The sequence below is a fragment of the Hippocampus bargibanti genome, linkage group LG06, assembly GCF_051943395.1.
Source record: "Hippocampus bargibanti isolate YZ-2025 linkage group LG06, ASM5194339v1, whole genome shotgun sequence".
Taxonomy (NCBI): domain Eukaryota; kingdom Metazoa; phylum Chordata; class Actinopteri; order Syngnathiformes; family Syngnathidae; genus Hippocampus; species Hippocampus bargibanti.
The window spans coordinates 27,800,161-27,821,259 of record NC_142739.1 but is presented as its reverse complement, the minus strand read 5'-3'; the positions used below and the strand labels follow the sequence as shown (position 1 = coordinate 27,821,259).

The following is a 21,099-nucleotide window of genomic DNA, read 5'->3' as shown; positions in this document are numbered from 1 at the left end:
ACACGGCCGCCACGATGTTGTCCACGATGTCCCGGCCGGGCTCGAAGTCGCGGTGATGCAGGCACAGTTTCAATGCCGAATCTTTGCCCTCCAGGTTGGGCAGGAGCTCTAGCATGACCCACTCTTCGTCGTTGGAGTTGTATGACACAAAAGCGTCGTAAGTACAATTCTCTTCCTCCTCTCTGAACCTGCGCCACTGCTGGCCGAACCAGGAGCGAAAAGCGTAGTAGCCGTACTTGATTTTCCAGTAGAGTTTGACGTAAAGCAGCGGCAAGGCCGTCAACAAGGCCACCGCGCTCGCTGTGGTTAAGAAGAGATACTTGCCGAGGTCAATGTAGCAAACATCAGTTTCAAAGTTGTAGAAACTTTTCATGGGGTCCTCCTGGCACCGCAGATTGTAGCCATACACCACCTCGACCCTGTCGTTGTGCACCGTCCAATTCTGCAGCAAGCTGTTGACGCAAGTGCAGCTCAGAGGAAGATGGCGCATGTCCAAGTAGCGCAGGTGAGGCAGACTGTTCAACACATCCACGTCAAGACTTTGCATGCCGTTGTGGGTCAGTTGCAACGTATCCAAGCTGCTGAGGTTGCCAAAAACCTCCCCGGAGAAGTCCTGGAGGCCAGCGTTTTCTAGAGACAACCTGGTCAAATTGCGCAGATTCTTAAAAATGCCTCTCGGCAGCATGATGTTGACATCGCAGCACTTGTTCAGTGTGAGGAAACGCAGGTCCGTCAGGTCGTCGAAGGCGTTGGAGGCGATGTACGAGATTTGATTGTTGGTGAGATACAAAGACTTGAGTTTGCGAAGGCCTCGGAACAGCTTTTCAGGCACGTGGGTGAGGCCGTAAGGACGCTGGTCACCCAACTTCAAGTCACTGAGCCTGCTGAGGTTCACGAAAGGTGATCTGTCGTTCAAGGTGGAGAAGGTAATGAAATTGTTCTCCAAGTCCAACGTCGTGAGCGTGCGCTGAAACGCAACGTGGAGGCACATGTCGATTTGTTTCAGATGGTTTCCATCCAGGTATAACTTTGAGAGCCGTCCGAGTCCTTGAAATCCCGCCGGGTGGATCCGTCCGATTTTGTTCCCTCCGAGATCCAGCGTCGTCAGATTGCCGAGGTGGTTGAACGTCCAGTTGAAGATGACCGAGATGCGATTGTTGCGCAGGTTGAGGGTTTGCAGCGCCGTCAGATCTTTGAAAGTGTTATTGAACAGGTCGGTGATGAGATTGTTGTCCAGACGCAAAGTCTTAAGCTTGTCAAGCCCCCTGAGAGCTTTCTGGCTGAGGAAGGCGATAGTGTTGATGTTTAAATAAAGCGTGACGATATTCGGAGTGTGATTGAAAGCGTCAGCGGACACCTCGAGGATGCGGTTATAACGGAAATGGATCTCCTCTAACGCATCGAAAGGTGACACGTGTCGGCAGGAGTAAAGTTTGGTCAGGCGGTTATGCTCCAGAGACAATTTTTGGACATTTTGATTCTTGCCGAGAAAACCCAGGCAATTGAAGAGCTGACTTTTGAAGCTCTTGATTTGATTTTGTGACAGATCCAGAAATTCTACGATTCTCGGGCAATAGGACAACATATCGTTTTTCAAATCCTCTATGCCGTTTCCGCCCAGGCGCAGGGTCTTGAGACTTTTCATTTTCTGACTCAACTGCTTACACAGGGCAAGTACCAGGGAGTTGTTTTTCAACAACATGCCCGTGAAGTCCACGTTGCCTTGGTGGATGTTGCTGACGGTCAACAGCGTCATCACGTCCACCGCCGTCCCCTGCAACTTGAGGTAGTAGGTCCGTGCCAAGTCAACGTCCTGAAAAGCCTCGGCGGTCAGTCTGGGATTGTTGGACAAATCTAAGATCTTGACGGCAGAGAAGAAGGAGCTATCGCATCCTAACGTGGACAAGTTGTTTCTGTGCAGATACAACTTGGCGAGGGACTGCGGAAACGGAATCCGGTTGTGGTGCAGAGAGGTTAAGTTGTTGAAAGAGAGTTTCAATTGAAAGAGACGTCTTGACTTTGACACAGAATCGACAACCTCCGTGAAGTTTGCCAGGAGGTTCTGCTGCAGGATCAAAGTGTAGAGCTTCGGCATGGATGAGAAGATTCCTCCCGGTAGCTTCTTGAGTCGATTGGCCCTCAGGGAGAGAAAAGTCAGATTGCGCAAACTCGCAAACACCAACGGACTCAGCTCGGAAATGTTGTTGAAGGACAAGTTGAGGGAATTGAGTTGATGCAGCTCCCCGAAAGCGGAAGCCTCAATAATGCTCAAACGGTTGTTGTCTAACCGAAGCAGGCGAAGCTCCTTGAAACGGGCAAAGGCGCGATCGGGAATGTACCGTATCGAATTTGTCAGTATGCTGAGTTTGACGATGCCTTCCGGCAGGTCGTCCATGATGGCGGAGATGTTGGTCTCCTTTCGCTTGTTGCATTCGAAGCTGCGTCGATTCCAGTCCCTCACTTCGATGCAGTTCTTGAAGGTATACGCCGCTGCCACCGCCAGGACCAGCCCAAAGGGCGATAGCCTAGAGACGAGAACCGCCATGGATCCACTAGTTCCCGCCTCTCCGCCGACACTATTCTGCGTTAGCTTCGGAACTTCATCAGGGTTAATCTAAGGGTAGAAACAAACATGTATCACATCAAACGGAAGCTGCATTCGCAGGTTGCCATTATCCACCTCTGTCCACAAACTTCAGTTGTTTGGAGACTCTGTTCACGAGCTGAAACCTTCGTGAAATGTTAATGAAACGTTATTTAGCACGTAGCTAAACCAGTGCAATATAGAAATAAGGTAGTTTTCGGGAAACACACGATGCGCCACAATGGCTGGCGGACTAGTTTTCGGCAGAAGAACACCAAACCACACCGTCGAATAGCGCCACTGTGGCTGGCAGACTAGTTTTCCACTCCCACTTTCTTTGAGTGTAGACGTGGTTTGTTATAGAGTGGAGTACTTTTCCTTTTTTGGGACCGAAAAAGACCCCACCATAGGCTAGTGTTAAGCCGAAGAGGACAAAAAAGAAAATTACGGTCGAGCAGAAGAAGGAGATCATCCAAAAATACAAACGAGATGTGCGTTTGTGGGATTTAGCGTCCCAGTACCAGTATGCTAAGTGGACCATTGCTCCGTGTGGCTAAGGGTGTTTCTGTGTTGTCTAAGCAACTGTCTCAGGCAATAGAAGAGGTTGAAAAACTTCTGATGATTTGGATTGACAAAAAGTAGCTATCATGGGACAGTGTGTGAGGGTATTATCACAGAGAAAGCACGGCAACTTCACTCGGATATCATCAACAGGCAACTACATCAACAACCATCACAAAGGTAAATAAAACGACTTTATTATACTGTACCGTTTATTTCTTTAATTACAATACAGTAGCACATTTATTATACATAAAATAAGGTATATTTTGTGTAGTTTTAAAGGACGCTTCCAGACTAGTTGTGTCCGTAATTTGTAAAATCAGGTCAAATGACTTCTACTGAGCGTATTTTACAAAGATTCCACCGCATATAGCAATATTTTACGTTTTAAGACTTGTGCGTAATGTTCAGGAAGTCTTGTTTTTGAGTTGGTGACGATTCCTGACGTGACGTCACGTCAGGAACGCCCCTGACCGAGAAAGCGACGCACAACGCATTTTGGGTACTTTGTTTGGTCTGAAAATTACGTGTCGATCCGCGTTGATAGTGAAATTGAAAGGAAAACGCATAAATAATTCGATGGTGAATCGTTGTGTGTTGCACCAAGACCACTATTTGATACTAGTTGACACAAATTCCCAGGAGACAAATCAGCGCATTTCCAACGGAGCTTGGGCGCCATCTTGTGCATTTTCTGGGACGCTGCATTGGAGTCCGTTAAGAAACAAAAAAAATATTTAGTCGAAAATTGTGTTTTATTGGGACCTGGGAACTGATTATTCTCATTTGTAATAGTTTCTGATGGGAAATAAATGTTTGGCAGATTAACTTTTCGCCTTAAACACACCTTTTGCGAACCAATTAAATTCATAAGCTGTATTACTTTACTGATACGCATGCAGTCGCACATCAAGTTAATTGCTGACACCATTTGAACCTCGATCGTAAACCCGAGCGCCTGACAATACATGAGTTGCGAAGCCGACATTTCCTGATTCATCAAGAAAAAAAATGCCATTTCCCTTTTCACATGTTGACATGATCCAGTTTGAGTTCTTGTTTCGCCTTTTTATTACAACTGTTGTATTATCGATAATAATTAATGAAATGTTTCCATTTGATAATTGATATAAAATATAAACTATGATATGGCAACATGCGCGTATATTCGCTTGGCAATCGGAATATTTATCGGAAGGATGTGATTAGGAAAATAATTGCACGAGTACAATGCAAAGAGGAGGAAAAAAAATGTCAAGTTGAAATGTGTAAAAAAAATATCATCATAATTTCTATATGTAAAATTGTTTATTTTTAAGCATAATAGACTCTCGTTTGCATAATGAATAGAATCCTAATTTAAAGCACATGGCGCGAATGGCTGCCACTGCTCACCCGAACAAAACAATCCAGTGACTGTAAAGTATCTTTGAGAGTTTTGAAAGGCGCTTAGAAACTAAATGCTTTTTTTATTTTTACTTTTATTTTTATTTTTATTTTTATTTTTATTAAAACGGTTTATTTTAATAATATTTATCTTTCCAGGCAATGAATCAATTATTGAGCAATTTTAGCAAATCCATATTAAAAGGTACTCTTTGATCGTATGGTTAAAATGTGGCCAATTGAGTAACGTTCCTCGTTCCACGACCAAGCTGGCAATCTATTTGTTATCTGTTAGCTATCTATTTGCTGTCTATTAGCTATCTGGCTGGCTATCTGTTAGCTATATAGCGAGCTGTCTAACTGGCTATCTATAGGCTAGCTATTAGCTAGCTAGCTTTCTATCTATTTGAGTTACTTCTGGGTTGAGTGAACACTGCCGTGTGTGGCTGCCGCTGCTCACCCACAGAAAAACATACCCTGTGACTATAAAATGACCTTGAGAGTTTTGATAAGAATACATTTCATTTATAAGCGCCTTTTAAAACTCTAGCTAGCTAATACATAGCTAATACATAGAGCGACTGTCTTGCTCTCTATCTAGCTTTTAGCTACATCTACGTATTAGCTAGCTAGCGAGCTTTCTATCTATTTGAGTTACTTCCGGCTTGAGTGACTGAAAAGTGACCTTGAGAGTTTTGAAAAAATAAGGAATCATTGCAACATAAACACACTTTCACCACTTGACGCTCCCTATGAGAACACACCCTTTTTTGCACACCCCTCACATACCGCTACGCAAAAAAAAAGACAAATATGAATATTTGACAAATGAATCAATTGGCTGTATATATGTTTTTTCTCACCCGGTTAAAGGAAATGCGCCTCGTCGCCTTGGCTGTTTCTTGTTTGTCAGAAAGAGGAACACGAACGACACTGTTAGCCTTTGCGATTCACATGTGCTTTAATGACGTCAAATGAAAATTGAACGAGTCCATAGAACGGAATGTGAAAATGAATTTGAAAGCTCAAGCACACTTCAGGCGAATGGTTTTGGGAAGGATGTGATTGACAAAAATAAATAGGTCAAAATGCATAAACGCACACACGTATATATGTATAATAATACATTTCATTTTAAAAGCTTTCCAAAGCTCTCAAGTACACTTTACAGTCACAGACAAGCATAGGTACTATAATAAATAAAATACAATCACAAATGGAATGTATACGTACTGTATTTATGTGCTATATATATATATATATATATATATATATATATATATATATATATATATATATATATATATATATATATATATATATATCTCCACACCCCAGCCGATAAAATCCAAAATGACGACTGTTAAATTGGACCTTCTACCTGCAACTATAAATTGTCAAACGTACTCTATTTTGGTCACTCTGTTAAAACTCGCCGTCCAAATGAACAAATCACCCATTCATCCATTTTCGATATCGCTAGTCCTCAGTGAGGTCTATTTATTATATGAATTATACATAATTTTAATGTTGTTCTTGATTCTAAAGTTTAATTTTTAAGTAGTATTTTGAAACACACTGATAAACAAAATGCACTATGATTAATAATAATAATAATAATAATAATAATAATACATTTCGTTTATAAGCGCCTTTCGAAACTCTCAAGGTCACTTTTCAGTCACAGGATAAGTTTTTCTGTGGGTGAGCAGCGGCAGCCACACGCTCCAGCCTTCACTTAACCCAGAAGTAACTCAAATAGATAGAAAGCTAGATACATAGTTAATAGATGAATTCCTTGTGTGTTCTACATACTTGGCAATAAAGATGATTCTGATTCTGATGGACATATATATATAGCCAGCTAGCCAGACAGATAGCTAATAGATAGCATTCACTGCCAGAGGATGTGCAAAAATGTATCCACTCCACTGCCAGGGTTTTTGTCATTGTCACTTGAATTCCAGGACGTACAGAATATTTAGTTTTAGGACAACATAAACATTCAATACAGCGTTAGAAACCTCAGACTCTCTTCTTTCATCCCCCCAAAAAAGTGTTAATTCCTAAGTTATATAGGTCTGGAGTTGTCTGAGCTTGAAATGGGGGCGACTGTCCAAAATACAATACCTACATCTATATTATATCTTCGAGAATGGCGCTTTATGTCATATTTTCAATTCCCGAATAAATTCGTGAATGGCAGTGAATCATCATTTACAAAATAGTTGCAGTATTTTTACAATATTTTATCAATGCAAGTACGGTGTGCAGTAAAGCTTTTTAGGGCCGGAACATGAATAGAATAATGAATTCATTTCGTAAATATGTGCACGCGGCTATCATCTTTTCTTGAATAAATTTAATACTACTGTACTACGAAATTTGAAGAACTTTGACAGTTAAGCCTTGTTTCACAATGAAACGATTACAAGAAAACAAAGGAAGTGAAAGCGTTTTGTTGCCATTCGGCTGTCAGGAGAAAAGGCAACGTTATCCTCTCACATACCCTTCCACGCCAATAGGGGGCAGCATAGTATGGTTAATAAGTTCTCTTGCAATGTTTTTTGGTTAAAACGGTGTTGCATTCAAGAAATTGGAATACAAAAAGGCCTGTTGCTTTCTTTGTTTTTTTTTTTGTTATTTTCTTTTTACATTTTCAAATATTCATATGAAAGACATTGAAAAGTATATCCAGTTCGATGTGCACTTTGTCGAAAACTGCGCACGTTGTAAACCAACTTTAACCGGAGCAGAAGTAACAGAGACGTCTGCGGTCTTGTGAAATTGCAGTTAACCGAAGACCCTCAGTCGGGAGAAAAGTAACCACAAGATGATTCGGTTCCTCACACTTTTGGCAAACGACATGCTTTTTGAAAATAAACAGCCAGGAAAAATATTAATTGTTGTATTTTTTAACCTAAAATCTTAGAGTGTGAATATCAAGAAATAACGTTTCTTGTATTTTTTTTCCTTTTTAATAGGGTGACGTTAGTTGGAGTAAATGGACAATTTGTTTGTATGGTGAGTGTATGATATATACGCACAGACATTAACTAGCTAGCCAGATAGACCGACATATAGCAAGCTAGACAGACTCACAGATAGCTAGCAATAAAGCTAGATAGCCAGCTCGCTAAACTGCTAGCTAGCCAGCTCGCTAAACTGCTAGCTAGCCAGCTCACTACGCAGCGAGCAAGCCAGCTCGCTACGCGGCTAGCTAGCTAGCTTGCTACGCGACTAGCCTAGCCAGCTAGAAGTCTATCTTACTGTTGAGCCGTCTAGTTTAGTTGTGTAGCGAACTCGCTGGTTAGCTAGCCAGCTCGATAGACAGCTAGCTCGGCAGACAACTGAAGGTAAATTGACGCTAGCTATATCACTATAACTACAGCTAAATAGATGAATACATGTCAAATACATCAGAAAAATGGAAGCAATATTAGTGTTGGGTTTACAATAAAAATGAAGTATGTAATGTGAAAATGTGATGATAATATATTCTATTAATATTTGGCCAACCAGTGTATATTTCTAGAACTAATGACTGTCCTGTCATCTGTTTATTTCTACCTCTGCTTTCTTCTTTCTCTGTATTTGCTTAGCATTATGTTTGCCTCCTGTCACGTATATTTATATATTTTAACACTAAAATAGAAAAACAACAACTAATGATCCTGCTGTAACACTTTTTTTCCCCCACAACATCCACATTAGTCACACATTGTCTGTCTGCCTTAAATGATATATACAACGTTTTTTTTTCCCACCCTAAACATGTCACAATTTCCTCCAAGGCAAAAAAAAAAAATAAGACACTCATCCATTCCAATGGTAAGTTATGTTTGCATCTATTCTCAAACCGTGTGAGGATTCGGTTCCCGAAATTGTGACTTCTTCTTTATTTTCATCCATCCAGTTGTGGCTACGAAAAACAGCTTTGCTTGATTCACTGTGCAGTCTGCAGATCACTGTGCTGCCTCCTCCACTGCAACAAACATGGATGATTACGAATTAACCACTGAGGACTACTGGGTGAGTTGCTTTTTTTTGCACATTAATGGTCAGATTACTGGGAAGTCTTCTTAAATATAGTAAAGTCTCGTTATATCGATATCGGATATATCGATAGTCCCGGTTATATCGATACTATTTCTATGCACGCACGGAGAAAATTACATGCAAACAGGGTTGGATATATCGATAGTCCCGGTTATATCGATATTTTTTCGGACTCCCTTGAATATCGATATGACGAGACTTTACTGTATAACATATCCCTGATAATTATATGTAAAATAGCAAATCGCCTCTATATCAGAACATTCCTGCTTTATGTCTGCGTAAGCTCTGAGTCGTACAGGAGTGGTCCATCGATGAAAAGGTTAATAATAATAATAAAATAACTATTTTCATAAAACAGCTAAATCCTTCACTAAACCGATATGGTGGTGTGAGGTTCAATTTGGATCGTTCGTACAGCAGACTGCTTAAACAACGTAGGATTAGTTATGCTGATGAGGTGATACCAGGGCAAATAGGGCAATCAGGCCAGTCGTCAGCAGGACAATAGAGGCAATCAGTGGAGCCGCAGGGAGTAGTCCTCTGCTCCCCCCAACCTGAGAGCAGGGACCTATCATAGCAGAGTCCGGCACTGCCACGTCTGGACAGTAGATATATATATATATATATATATATATATATATATATATATATATATATATATATATCTCGCTACATATTAGCTAGCTAGCTTTCTATCTATACAGAGCTAGACAGTCACTCTCTATCTAGCTATCTATTAGCTATCTACGTATTAGCTAGCTAGAGAGTTTTGAAAGGCGCTTATAAATGAAATGTTTTATTATCAAAACTCTCAAGGTCGCTTTACAGTCACAGTGTACATTTTCCTGTGGGTGAGCAGCGGCAGCCACACGCGCCAGCATTCACTCAACCCGGAAGTAACTCAAATAGATAGAAAACTAGCAAGCTAGCTAATACGTAGATAGCTAATAAATGGCTGGATAGAGAGCTAGACAGTCGCTCTCTATCTAGCTATCTACGTATTAGCTAAGTAGTTTTGAAAGGCTAGCTAGTTAGCTAGCTAGTTTTGAAAAGCTAACTAGAGAGTTTAGAAATGAAATGTATTATTGTTATTATTATTATCTAGACAACGAGCTAGCTATCTTGCAAGCTATCTCGCTAGCCATCCCGCTATCGCTAGCCATCTCGCTAGCCGTTGTTCACAATTGAATTGAAGGCTCCACCGTATACCAGCCACTGTGCCTCGTTTGTCTTCAGATCTTCGACTACGACAACTACACCTTGTCCCCCGAAAGCAGTAGAACGCACGCGGCCCCTTGCCCGCACGAAGACATCTACGCTTTCGCGCGTAGGTACCTACCCGTCGTCTACATCCTGGTCTTCATCCTGGCCGTGGTGGGCAACGTGCTGGTGCTGTGCGTGATCCGCCGCTACCGCAACTCTCACGGCGGCGGCGCCTGTTCCTTCTCCCTGACCGACACGTTCCTCCTCCACTTGGCCATCTCCGACCTGCTGCTGGCCTTCACCCTGCCGTTGTTCTCCACGCAGTGGGCTTACCAATGGGTATTCGGAGAGGTCACGTGTAAGATCTCCGGCGCTTTGTTCTCCTTCAACCGCTACAGCGGCATCCTTTTCCTCGCCTGTATTAGCTTCGACCGCTACCTCGCCATCGTCCACGCCGTCACCTCCGGTTGGAAACGTAACACCTGCCAGGCGCAGGTGGTCTGCGCCTTCATCTGGGTGGGCTGCTTAGCCCTGGGCGGCGTGGATATCGTCTTCAAGCAGGTGAGCAAGGTGAAAATCGACGAGGAACGAGCGCCGCTCCTGTGCCAGGTGTGGTTCACCAACAACGCCGCGCAATGGCACGCCGGGCTTCAGCTAGTTAGCGTCAGTCTGGGTTTCGGGCTGCCGCTTCTCGTCATGCTTTACTGCTACATCCGGATCTTCCGTTCGCTCTGCAACGCCACCCGTCGGCAGAAGCGGAAGTCCTTGCGCCTCATCGTCTCCCTGGTGTCGGTTTTCGTGCTGTGCTGGGCGCCGTATAACGGTTTCCAGTTGGCCGACAGTCTGCAGAGACTCCGGGTGGTGGCGGGGGGATGTCGCTTTGGACGCATTGTGGACATGGGAAGGGTGATCACGGAGAGCGCCGGGCTGTCGCACTGCGCCCTCAACCCGTTGCTGTACGGTTTCGTGGGGGTCAAATTCCGGAGGGAAATGGCGCGCATGTGCAAGGGGTTGCTGGGCGCCAGAGTTGGGCTAGGTGTGGAGGAATGGAGGGAGAGGAAACGTAAGACCACCGGCTCCTATAGCTCTGCCGAGAGCGAAAACACTTCTTACTCGGTTATGGTGGGAAGATGATTTTTTTTTTTTTTCTTATAAGGTCCCCACCCCAAAAGTTTTTTATTAAAAAAAATGTGTACCACTGATAGTAACCGGTTGGTTATGCTGATTTTTGAGTTAGAGAGTTACAATTACAGACAGAAAATTCATTTTTATACATACACTGGGATGAGAATGACAAATGAGAAAAAAAAATGCCTGAAAAAAGGCGGGGGGGGGGGGCACACGCATATCATTAGCGAAAGAAACATAGATGGTTTGAAAGGGGAGTAAAAGAAGCTATTTTCATAAAACAGCAAAACCCTTCACTAAATCGCCATGGGGGGGGGGTGAGGTTCAATTTGGATCGTTATTACAACCGACTTCTGAGGCAACATAGACCTAGTTATGCTGATGAGGTGAAACCAGAGCAAATGGGGGAATCGGGCCAGTCGTAGACCCCATACTCAGGCAGGACAATAGAAGTAATCAGTCAGGATTATAGAAGTAAACAGTGGCCGCAGGGAGTAGTCCTCTGCTCCCCCTCAACCTGAGAGCAGGGACGAATTATAGCAGAATCTGGCACCGCCACATTTTGACAGTAGGGATTTATAAATATGGCCGAAACTACCCGCAAAAGATTTTAGTTCTCTGACGAAGCCTCTTGGATAAGAAGCGAAACGTCCGACACCTTCAAAGAAGTACAGATGACGGCTGAAGAAACCTTCTCATCTGTGACTGTAAAGTGACCTTGAGAGTTTTGAAAGGTGCTTATAAATGAAATTTATTATTATTATTACCCTCTTTGTGACATGAAGCAGTCGTAGATGAAAGAGGAGAGAATCAAAGCATCCTTTTCACCAGTGGATCACGGACGTCATGGTGGGATGTGCACGTGAACTACAAGCTAAATGTTGAAATCTCACTGTAGCTTGATTGGGTCCTAGTACTGACGTCACCCAATGACATCACAATCTCAGTTTACAGCTATATGGATTGGCTGTGAATCTTCTTAGCCCCGCCCAGTCCACGTATTGTCACGTGGTTATTATATCGATTTTCTTCTATCACGGGTGGTTCTGGTCCCGATTAAGAGCGAAAAACGAGGGATTACTGTAAAAAAAAAACACAAAATACAAACCCAAATTACGAAAGTAAAAGTGGGACCGTCACGAAAAGCCAGATGAGGAACAAAGAATGGAAATGTTCTCAATGTCGGCATGGTGTAGCCTCATACCAAATGTTGCTTTATTTTTTGTATTTTGCTGTTGTATATTTTTCCGTATGATAAGCTTATGAAATAATACTCATCTAAACAATCAATACTGTATGTAGGATTTGTTTGGCCATTAAACCAGTGGTTTGTTGGTAGTCTGGGCTCATAAACTTATCGCCAAGCCTGAAAACAAAGTGAAAATGTAAAAAAATATTAATCAATTGTGCTGACTTAGCATCTTTTCTTTGTAGCCTCATCCGTGCACGCTATGCTGAAAAAGAAAAAGAGGAAATAATAGCGACTCATCATTTTCAATGTGGGACATTAGCATTAGCTAATGTGTTGTTTTTTGCTGATTTATCGTTGATGGAATGAAATCAACCGCTTTCTCGTACGCTTCTCCCAAGCGGGTTTTATCGAGAAATAAAGTACATTGTTGTACATTTTATGTATGCTGTATATATTAAGAAAATAAAGATAAACATTAACGGAAAAAAACGTTTCGTATCACTAACTTGGAAGGAACTGAATGACGTTTGCGTCTGCAAAATTGTTTTGGATGTTTACATTGAATTTAACATTAGTAAACAGCGCATTCTATCGGCCGTATGCTGACATTGCACCCGCTTTTTGTCCGTCTTTTGTTTCACAAGCGTAAAGCCTCAGCTCTTGTTTCCGGAAATTTCGAAACGCGCGAGAGGAGTCTTCAAAATAAAAGATTTAAATGCCCATTTCTCATTAAACAGAGACAATAAGTTTTAATTAATTTTATAGCATTTTATACTTAAAAAACGAATTACACGTGATTTTAGTATTTGTCACCGTTTTGTATTTGAATTCAGACGACCTGTTTTTTATTTTGAAACGCGGATGCCGTCGTATTTCTGGTCTTGCGTTGTGTGTCGGACCATTTTAAGTAACGTTCGTTGACGCGAACAAATCTAGAAGCTACGACTTAATTAGTCATTCACTCCTGTCGCGATTTACCAAAACTCATCATTTTTGTCATCATTTTCATAATTGTTGTCGTTTTCCGTCTCCGTGTTTTATTTTCGGTTCTTTCAGTCCTCGCTGCACGTTTTGCGTATCTCAACTGCGACCGCCCCCCCCCCAGTCAGCATGACAAGAACACGAAGCTTTTGTGTTTCGTTTTTCTTTCGGATTTGACGCTTTTCAGACACTGCAACTCCACCCAAAACGGTTGCATTGTACCACATTGGGAGTGTGTGTGTGGCTGATTTTTCCTGTTTTTCATTTGGACCACGAAAAAACTGAATCCTGTGCGGCTGCCATCCTCTGATTAAGGTGAGCAACCATTGTTGTCATTCTGTTTTTCGACGTGTCTTTCGCAGTTATTGGCTTTTTTTTTGCACGCAATACCGCAAAGAAAGACAATTGCTACTTAGGTCTTATGTGTACTTTTTTTAACAATTGGTTTACTTCGTTTTGTTAGCAGCAGTTCAGTCAATAATTGGTGTTTTTTTCTGGGGACGCTTAAATGTACGTATTATAAAAGATGCACACTGACATTATCATATCATCAGTTGTGTCCGAATAAAATACATGATGGCAATTCACTAAAACATATTTTGATCCTACTCCTTCGATTGTTGTATCACACAATGAATAGTAAGTAGTGCAATGAAAAAAACACACAACCCAAAACAGTGCACTTGTGGTCACTGCTTCTGTCATACAGTTCTCATGTTCTGGGTTTGTTTTTTTTTTTTGTTTTTTTAGGGCACCGAAATTTAGGGCACCGAAAATGTACACATTTTTATAAGCAGTAAATTGACGCCTCAGGGTACGAAAATAATGTGACACACAATGTAGGTTTAAAAAAATGTCTGTGGTGGATGTGGTAAACACATAATCGGGATTTTTGGGAGTGAGCGAAGGATTATTTGTTGCTCAAGTAAACAACAGATCAGACTTTTTTTTTCCTAAAATTGGAATTCATTTCAAATTCATTTTATAATATTGTGTCATTTGAATTGGGGGTGTTTAAAAATGCTAAGTAGTTCCATTTTACAATAATAATAATAATAATAATACATTTCATTTATAAGCGCCTTTCAAAACTCTCAAGGACACTTTACAGTCACAATTGCACATTTTGTAAAAAAATATGCAAAATGCAAAGTGATTTTACAAATTATGGACGCAACTTGTCCGGAGGTGTCGGTTGTCCTTTAAAAGACATTTTGCCATGGGACATTCTCCAAAAACGGACCTTTTAAAGACAACACTGTTGTTTCCGCAGCGCCACAACCAAGATGGACGTCAACCTGGACGGATTGTTCCGCCTCAACGTCAGCTACGATTACGATGACGACTACGTGTTCCAAGATGACGATCCGGAGTCCCGGGATGGCCGCAGGGTGTGGATCCCGCTCGTCTACTCAGCGGTGTTCATCGTGGGCGTGTTCGGGAATGGTCTCCTGCTTGCTGCGCTGGCGCTGAAGAAACGAGCGTGGAGGACGTCGGATACTTTCATCCTCCACCTGAGCGTCGCCGATGTCCTGCTGCTGCTAATGTTGCCCCTCTGGGCGTCGCAAGTTAACCAGAGTTGCGGATGGTGTCTCGGGCTCGCTCTTTGCAAGTTCAGCGCGGTCATTTTTAAGGTTTGTGCTGTTTTTTTTCTTTTCACCTCCCATTAGATTCTATTTGCAAGTCCTTGGCAAAATTACACCCACAATGTAATAATAATAATAATAAAAATAATAATAACAATGACAATAATAATGATGATAATAAGAATGACAATAATAATGATAATAATAATAATAATGATGATGGTAATGATAATAACAATGATACAGTAAAGTCTCGTTATATCGATATTCAAGGGAGTCCGAAAAAATATCGATATAACCGGGACTATCGATATATGTAATTTTCTCCGCGCGTGCATAGAAATAGTATCGATATATCCGATATCGATATAACGAGACTTTACTGTAATAATAATGACAATAAGAATTATATTTATAATAATAATAATAATAATTATATTTATAATAATTAGAATAATTATATTTATTATAATTATTTTTCTAATTATTACAATTATAAATATAATAATTATTAATATTATAAATATAATAATAATAATTATTATTATAAATATAATTATCCGATAAGCTGAGGTATCACTGTACCGACAAAAAAATCTAAAAAAAATCAAGTAAAACAGAGCAACAATGAAAATAATGAGAATATTGGGAACCTTATTCTCTCAGTGTGTTTTGAAGATCCGATCAATATAATCGGATAATTATAATTATTAAAATTAAAAATATAATAATAATAATTATTGTCCTTTAAAGGACAAGTTGTGTCCATAATTTGTAAAATGGCTTCAAATGACTTCTACTGAGCGTGTTTTAATAAGATTCCACCTCATATAGCTATATTTTACGTTTTGAGACTCGCGCTGAATATTCCGGAAGTCTTGTTTTTGAGTTGGTGACGAGTACGTACGTGATGTCACTAAAGGAACGCCCCTGACTGAAAAAAAGACACATTATAGCAGTCCTTCTATCACGTCAATGTATTTTGCTGTACTTGTTTGGTCTGAAAACCTAGTGTAGCACCCAAAAGCCGCCAAAAGAGGGCGTCCAAACTCCATGGAAAGAATTTATCAGCCTGTGGAAACGGGATGATAAATTCCTCTTTTTAAATGACTCTTTTCTGGGACGCTACATTGCAGTCCATATGCCTCAAAATGACACGGAAGGACTTCTTTAATCGATTGCAAACATGTTTGCTTTCCTCTTCAGAACTACAGTAAAGTCTCGTTATATCGATATCGGATATATCGATAGTCCCGGTTATATCGATACTATTTCTATGCACGCACAGAGAAAATTACATGCAAACAGGGTCGGATATATCGATAGTCCCGGTTATATCGATATTTTTTCGGACTCCCTTGAATATCGATATAACGAGATTTTACTGTATTTGAATCATATTCATAACTGGACGTGGAACAAGAAAGCATATTCTCCGAATCTGAAGCCATTGTTTTGATTCTCCAGCAATGCAAGACGTCTCAGCGTGACGTCATGACGTCACGAACTGGGGGCGGGACTTTCTGAAAATGCCCAATTCACAGCTCAATTTTTTGCAGATTTTGGACACTTTAAGTCATTTTTATTGGTGTTTTCCATTTGACTAAAAATATCATACTGCGTGTTTTGGGTATTTTAGATGCTATCAAACGTTTTTCTGATGTCAGTTAAGAAACAAAGAAATGACGTCGGTTGTCCTTTAAACAAAACGACCTTGTTTTTCCTCTCCCTAGATCAACTTCTTCTGCGGGATCTTTCTTCTGGCCATCATCTGTGTGGACCGCTACCTGTGGATGGTCCAGTCCAAGCAGTTGTACTCCCACAAGAAGCCCATGTATGCCCACCTCAGCTGCCTGATGGTGTGGCTTGTCTCCTTGTTCCTCACCATCCCAGAGTGGCTCTTCATGGGATTGGAACGGCATCCGTGGAAGGAAGAGCGGACGCAGTGCGTCCTTAGTCTTTATCCCGCCAATAGGCGCCTGGCATCGCGTCTTCCCCATCACGTACTTAGCGCTGCGGCCGCCGTCGTCATCGGCTTCTCGTGCGCGACACTATGGTTTCAGCGCCCCGCCAAAACATTCCGAAAGAGGGCGATCACGCTCATCCTCGTCGGGGTCTTCTCGCTCTGCTGGATGCCCTACAACGTCGCCCTCGTCGTGGACACATTCGACGGAGCGAAGAAGACGTCAAACAATTTGACCGGGGTTCAGCAAAGCAACCCGAGAACCTCACTGATGGTCACGGCGGCGTTGGGCTGCGTCCACGCTTGCCTCAGGCCGCTCCTTTACCTCGGCCTGAGCGGTGATTTCAGGAAGTGGACGCTAGCGGCGCTGAGTTGCGTCAGAGTGGAACCTAAGGGCTCAGTGTGGGAGTTGGGCGTAGGTGACGACGCCCCGCTGGAGCCAAGTCCGGATACGGAGGAGTTAAAGCAGCTCGCCAATGTGGAGCAACAAGTGCAGCATAAAATTTCTATGTAGCTAAATTGGAGGAGATATGAAGTTATGTGACTCAGACTCACGTCAACAATTGTTCAACTCGCGACTTGCTTGGCTGACTAAGACTCATGAAAGACTTAACTTGACTGATACTCTAGATATGACTGGAACTTACCCTCATTTACCAGTTCTTCAAGTGGCAAGTTGTCCCTTTGTGCCAAAATTTGCAGGCCGTAGCCACTGTAGCAGATGCACTTTTGGCCTTAAGGAATAGCCAAACAGAAATGCAAAATAAAACACTCACGGAACTAATGGAGCAGATGTTAGAAAATGGCTGACTCAAGCTGGAAACAAAGCCCCATCGGTTGGACTTTTTAAACTTCACTCCGTTAAATTATTTCCTTACACTCTCTTTAGGGTTCTTTTATTATATTTTTTTATATTTATATTTTACAATACAGTGCTTTTTTAACAAAACTGTCGTTTTTTGGGTAGCGGGGCGTGGGGGACTTAACCTGGAACAGGTAAACAAAAAACAAAAAAATTCAATAATAATTCATCACACATTTTCTAACACCATATTAAAGTGCATTTAAATAGCTTTCAAATGATGTATAGATTATTGTTCTATGACAAATAATAAGGAAATAATGGAATGTTTAATTTAGGAAATATGAGGGGATTTTCTACCTGTAATTACGCAGTTAAAACAATGAAAATCTGTGACTGAGTTCTTTATTACAGTTTAAACTATCATAACTTTCTTAACTTTTTGGCAGATCTTAACCAGTAAGGTACCATTGGAAAGCTTTAGAAATTCTAAACAAGAACAGAAAACACAAGAAAAGATTCAAAATATAAATTATCAAATACCAACGATCGAATGCAAGCAGATTTTCGTCAGAAATCCAAAATGGCTGTCACTGAATACTAGGAAAGAAAATTGCGAGCTCTAGAAATATACATGCTAATGCTTCTTTTTGTTTGAAACTTGGCAGTTATGGTGAAAATAATATATACTACCACTTCTATGAGTTATGAAAATACAACTTGCTCACCATTATAAACAGTAGTGTTAGCAAAAAGAGCGTAAACGTCAATCCACCCCCCCCCCCGTTTCTCGTTGTCGTATTCGGAAATTTCAAGAACCAGCATGGAAGGAAACGTGTAAACGCAATTATAAACTGCATAGCTTGGAAAATCCTACCAAAAAACGTCTACGTATTTCACAAAAAAAATGCAATGATATACGACTGCGAGTACAGAGTGCGCTCGGTTCACTGGACAGAAACAATCGCGGTGGAATATAGGTCACTCGCGTACATACAACCTGTACAAATAAATCGCGCTAATTTACGAAATGTACAAAACTGGCAACCCAAAACGAAGGCAGACCCAAGCAAGGAGTACAGAATAGAATTCCGTTTGAACTCAAGGCTTAATTGTATGTTTTTGAATAAGAAATGACGAAAAAGCAAACGTCGAAATTTAAGAGATCACAATCATAACTACGATTTCAACTTTATCCGTGAAAGCCAGAAGACGATCCACCCTCTCTAACTTCCTCACCTAAAACTTATCAATCGTGAGCTCTGATGGTAAGTTAACTATTTAATGTCTAAGCAAGAGTAATGTCACAACGCGGAGACTGGTTCCGAATTGTGATTGTGAACGTTTCGGTCTAGCTAACGACCCCAAAATGCAGATAGCATTGACGCTATATGCTAATGCCGAATGCTAAGTATGATTGGTGTTCGACTAAGCACGACTCCATTTCATGACAGGCCAAACTTAAGAAATAATTCCTCCATTTACTTGACATGTCGATGTAAATTTAGACTTGGTCGAAAGTGAAAACTTGAGACTCGTGGCTTGTACTTTTGCGATTTATTTGTGATGCCCCGTGGAAGGGAACTTTGTGTCGTGTGCTTTAAAACCCGTGTGGATATAATGACTTTTCACGTCCCGGAGAACGCAGTTTATTTATTTAACAAATGTTTTTTTAGAACTGATTGTTTTTACATGCTCGCGTTTTAATTGTCACTGTCGGAGTAAACTTGTATCGGCACTGCCTTGTAACACGTCCTCAAAGTTGTCATTATGATGATTATTGTTGCTATTAATATTAGTAATGTTTGTGTTTGGTCAATATTCATATCGACCCACTCCCCACGAGCAGAATCTAAATTGTAAGAATATTTGTAATGTGCTGAAGAAGGATGTCACAAAAAAAGCAATTCAATGTATCCAAACTATGCTTTGCTCAACAAAACAAAAAAAATCAAGGCGACAAGCAAATTCAACTCTGTAGTGGAGTGTGTGACTTTTCCCCCTTTTTTTATGGTTGACAATGTTTTTCTAGTAGTAGTTTTAGTTGCTAAATATTATTATATATTAGAAGATAACCTCCTGTGTTTGTGTGTTCTGATACCATGCCAGGCGGTTTATAAAGTTGAGAATGATAAAGTAATCAGACCATTTGACTCCATAAACCGGCAGAGAGGGAAAAAACGCTGTTACACAATGTGTGTTTTAGTGTATGCAAGGAATTTCCCTCCTGGGCAAATGCAGCAATTTTTTGGGGGGAGATTTTCATTGCTACATGTTTGTGGTAGCAACATAACAGGTTGACACGGATACATCGAGTGATGTCATGGGTCATGTGCATCTGCGAGACTATTAAAAGCGCTTGCGTGTCGACTCGCGTTCTGTTTTGGAGGGTTTGCCTTGCAAAGCCAACCAGACCAACCTGATTTGTTAGTCGAGGTCTGGTCGTGACAACGCAAAGATGACTTTCACAGTTGACTCTTTGTGTTAAACAGGGTGGATAAACTTATTTCGGTGTTCACAAGGTCTCCTAAGGGCCCGATCAAATGCACAAAAAAAGTAAAAGGACAACTGACACCATTTTTTGTTTCGTAACTGACATCAGAAACACGTTTTATAGCATCTAAAATATCCAAAACACGCAGACTGATATTTTTTGTCAAATTCAAACCACCAATAAAAATGACTTCAAGTGTCCCAAAACTATTTCAAAATGACCTAAGAAAGTTTCAGTTTCAGAAGGTCACACCCCCTTGTTCGTGACGTCTTGCCTTGCTCGAGAATCAAAACAATGGCTTCAGATTCGGAGCAGATGCTTTCTTGTTATTCATCTAGTTATGAATATGATTCAAATAGTTCTGAAGAGGAAAGCATAAATGTTTGCAATCGATTAAAGAAATCCTTCCGTCTCATTTTGAGGCATCTGGACTCCAATGTAGCGCCCAGAAAATGCACAAGATGGCGCCCAAGCTCCGTTGGAAATGGGCCGATTTGTCTGCTGGGAATTTGTGTCAGCTAGTATCAAATAGTAGTCTTGGTGCAACACACAACGATTCACCATCACATTATTTGCTTTTTCCTTCTAATTTTGCCATCAACACGAAGTTTTCAGAGCAAACAAAGTCCCCAAAATGCATTGCGTGTCGCTTTTTCGGTCAGGGGCGTTGCTTCAGTGATGTCACGTACGGACTCGTCATCAACTCAAAAACAAGACTTCCTGAATATTCAGTGCGAGTTTTAAAACATAAAAATAGCTATATGCCGTGGAATCTTTGTAAAATACGCTCAGTAGAAGTCATTTGAAGTGATTTTACAAATTATGGACACAACTTATCCGGAGGCGTGGATTGCGAGTAACGAGAGCTCTGATGTCGTTTTGGGGTTTTCTCAAACATGCTCAAGGAGAGCCACGGCGACTAAAAGCCTGAATAGATTCATCACAGTCATGCATAGATGGGTGAAGTTTTCAGGCCTCTGCTCTTCTCCTTATCAGATTTTTTTTCTTGCGTAAACTACTCATTGCACAAGAGCGTGAAGCTGCTGTTTGTTTTGCCATTGTTTGCTTCCTGTCAAAATCCCGCCAAACGATTTTCTTACTGTTGGATAAGTGTAGTTGCTGTCATTAAATGTCAATGATGCTGTATGAGGAAA

The 21,099-nt window shown here is 41.2% G+C and overlaps 3 protein-coding genes across 4 annotated transcripts in view; 2 read left to right on the top strand and 1 right to left on the bottom strand.

Annotated features, from left to right (window-relative positions):
* Positions 1-5,743, bottom strand: part of tlr21 (toll-like receptor 21) — a 6,491-nt gene extending 748 nt beyond the window's left edge. Inside the window, exons 1-2 of the mRNA XM_088999669.1 lie at positions 5,398-5,743; positions 1-2,614 (exon numbers count right to left, since the gene is read on the bottom strand). The exon at positions 1-2,614 is cut by the window's left edge and continues 748 nt beyond it. Coding sequence (XP_088855795.1) covers positions 1-2,545 — 2,545 coding nt within the window. The 5' untranslated portion in view covers positions 2,546-2,614; positions 5,398-5,743. The remainder of the gene's footprint in view (positions 2,615-5,397) is intronic.
* A 2,600-nt stretch (positions 5,744-8,343) lies between these two features.
* On the top strand, positions 8,344-12,757 carry cxcr3.2 (C-X-C motif chemokine receptor 3, tandem duplicate 2). 2 transcript variants are annotated; one of them, XM_088999673.1, is made up of 3 exons: positions 8,344-8,365; positions 8,451-8,566; positions 9,833-12,754. In XM_088999673.1, the coding sequence occupies exons 2-3, from the start codon at positions 8,531-8,533 to the stop codon at positions 10,931-10,933; spliced, it is 1,137 nt and encodes a 378-aa protein (XP_088855799.1). In that variant the 5' UTR covers positions 8,344-8,365; positions 8,451-8,530; the 3' UTR covers positions 10,934-12,754. The 2 variants fall into 2 exon arrangements, with proteins under 2 accessions (XP_088855799.1, XP_088855798.1); XM_088999672.1 differs by lacking the exon at positions 8,344-8,365 and having other exon boundaries at positions 8,516-8,566; positions 9,833-12,757.
* A 245-nt stretch (positions 12,758-13,002) lies between these two features.
* On the top strand, positions 13,003-21,089 carry cxcr3.3 (chemokine (C-X-C motif) receptor 3, tandem duplicate 3). The gene is made up of 3 exons (XM_088999676.1): positions 13,003-13,415; positions 14,374-14,734; positions 16,420-21,089. The coding sequence occupies exons 2-3, from the start codon at positions 14,387-14,389 to the stop codon at positions 17,161-17,163; spliced, it is 1,092 nt and encodes a 363-aa protein (XP_088855802.1). The 5' UTR covers positions 13,003-13,415; positions 14,374-14,386; the 3' UTR covers positions 17,164-21,089.
* Positions 21,090-21,099: the final 10 nt, after the last annotated feature.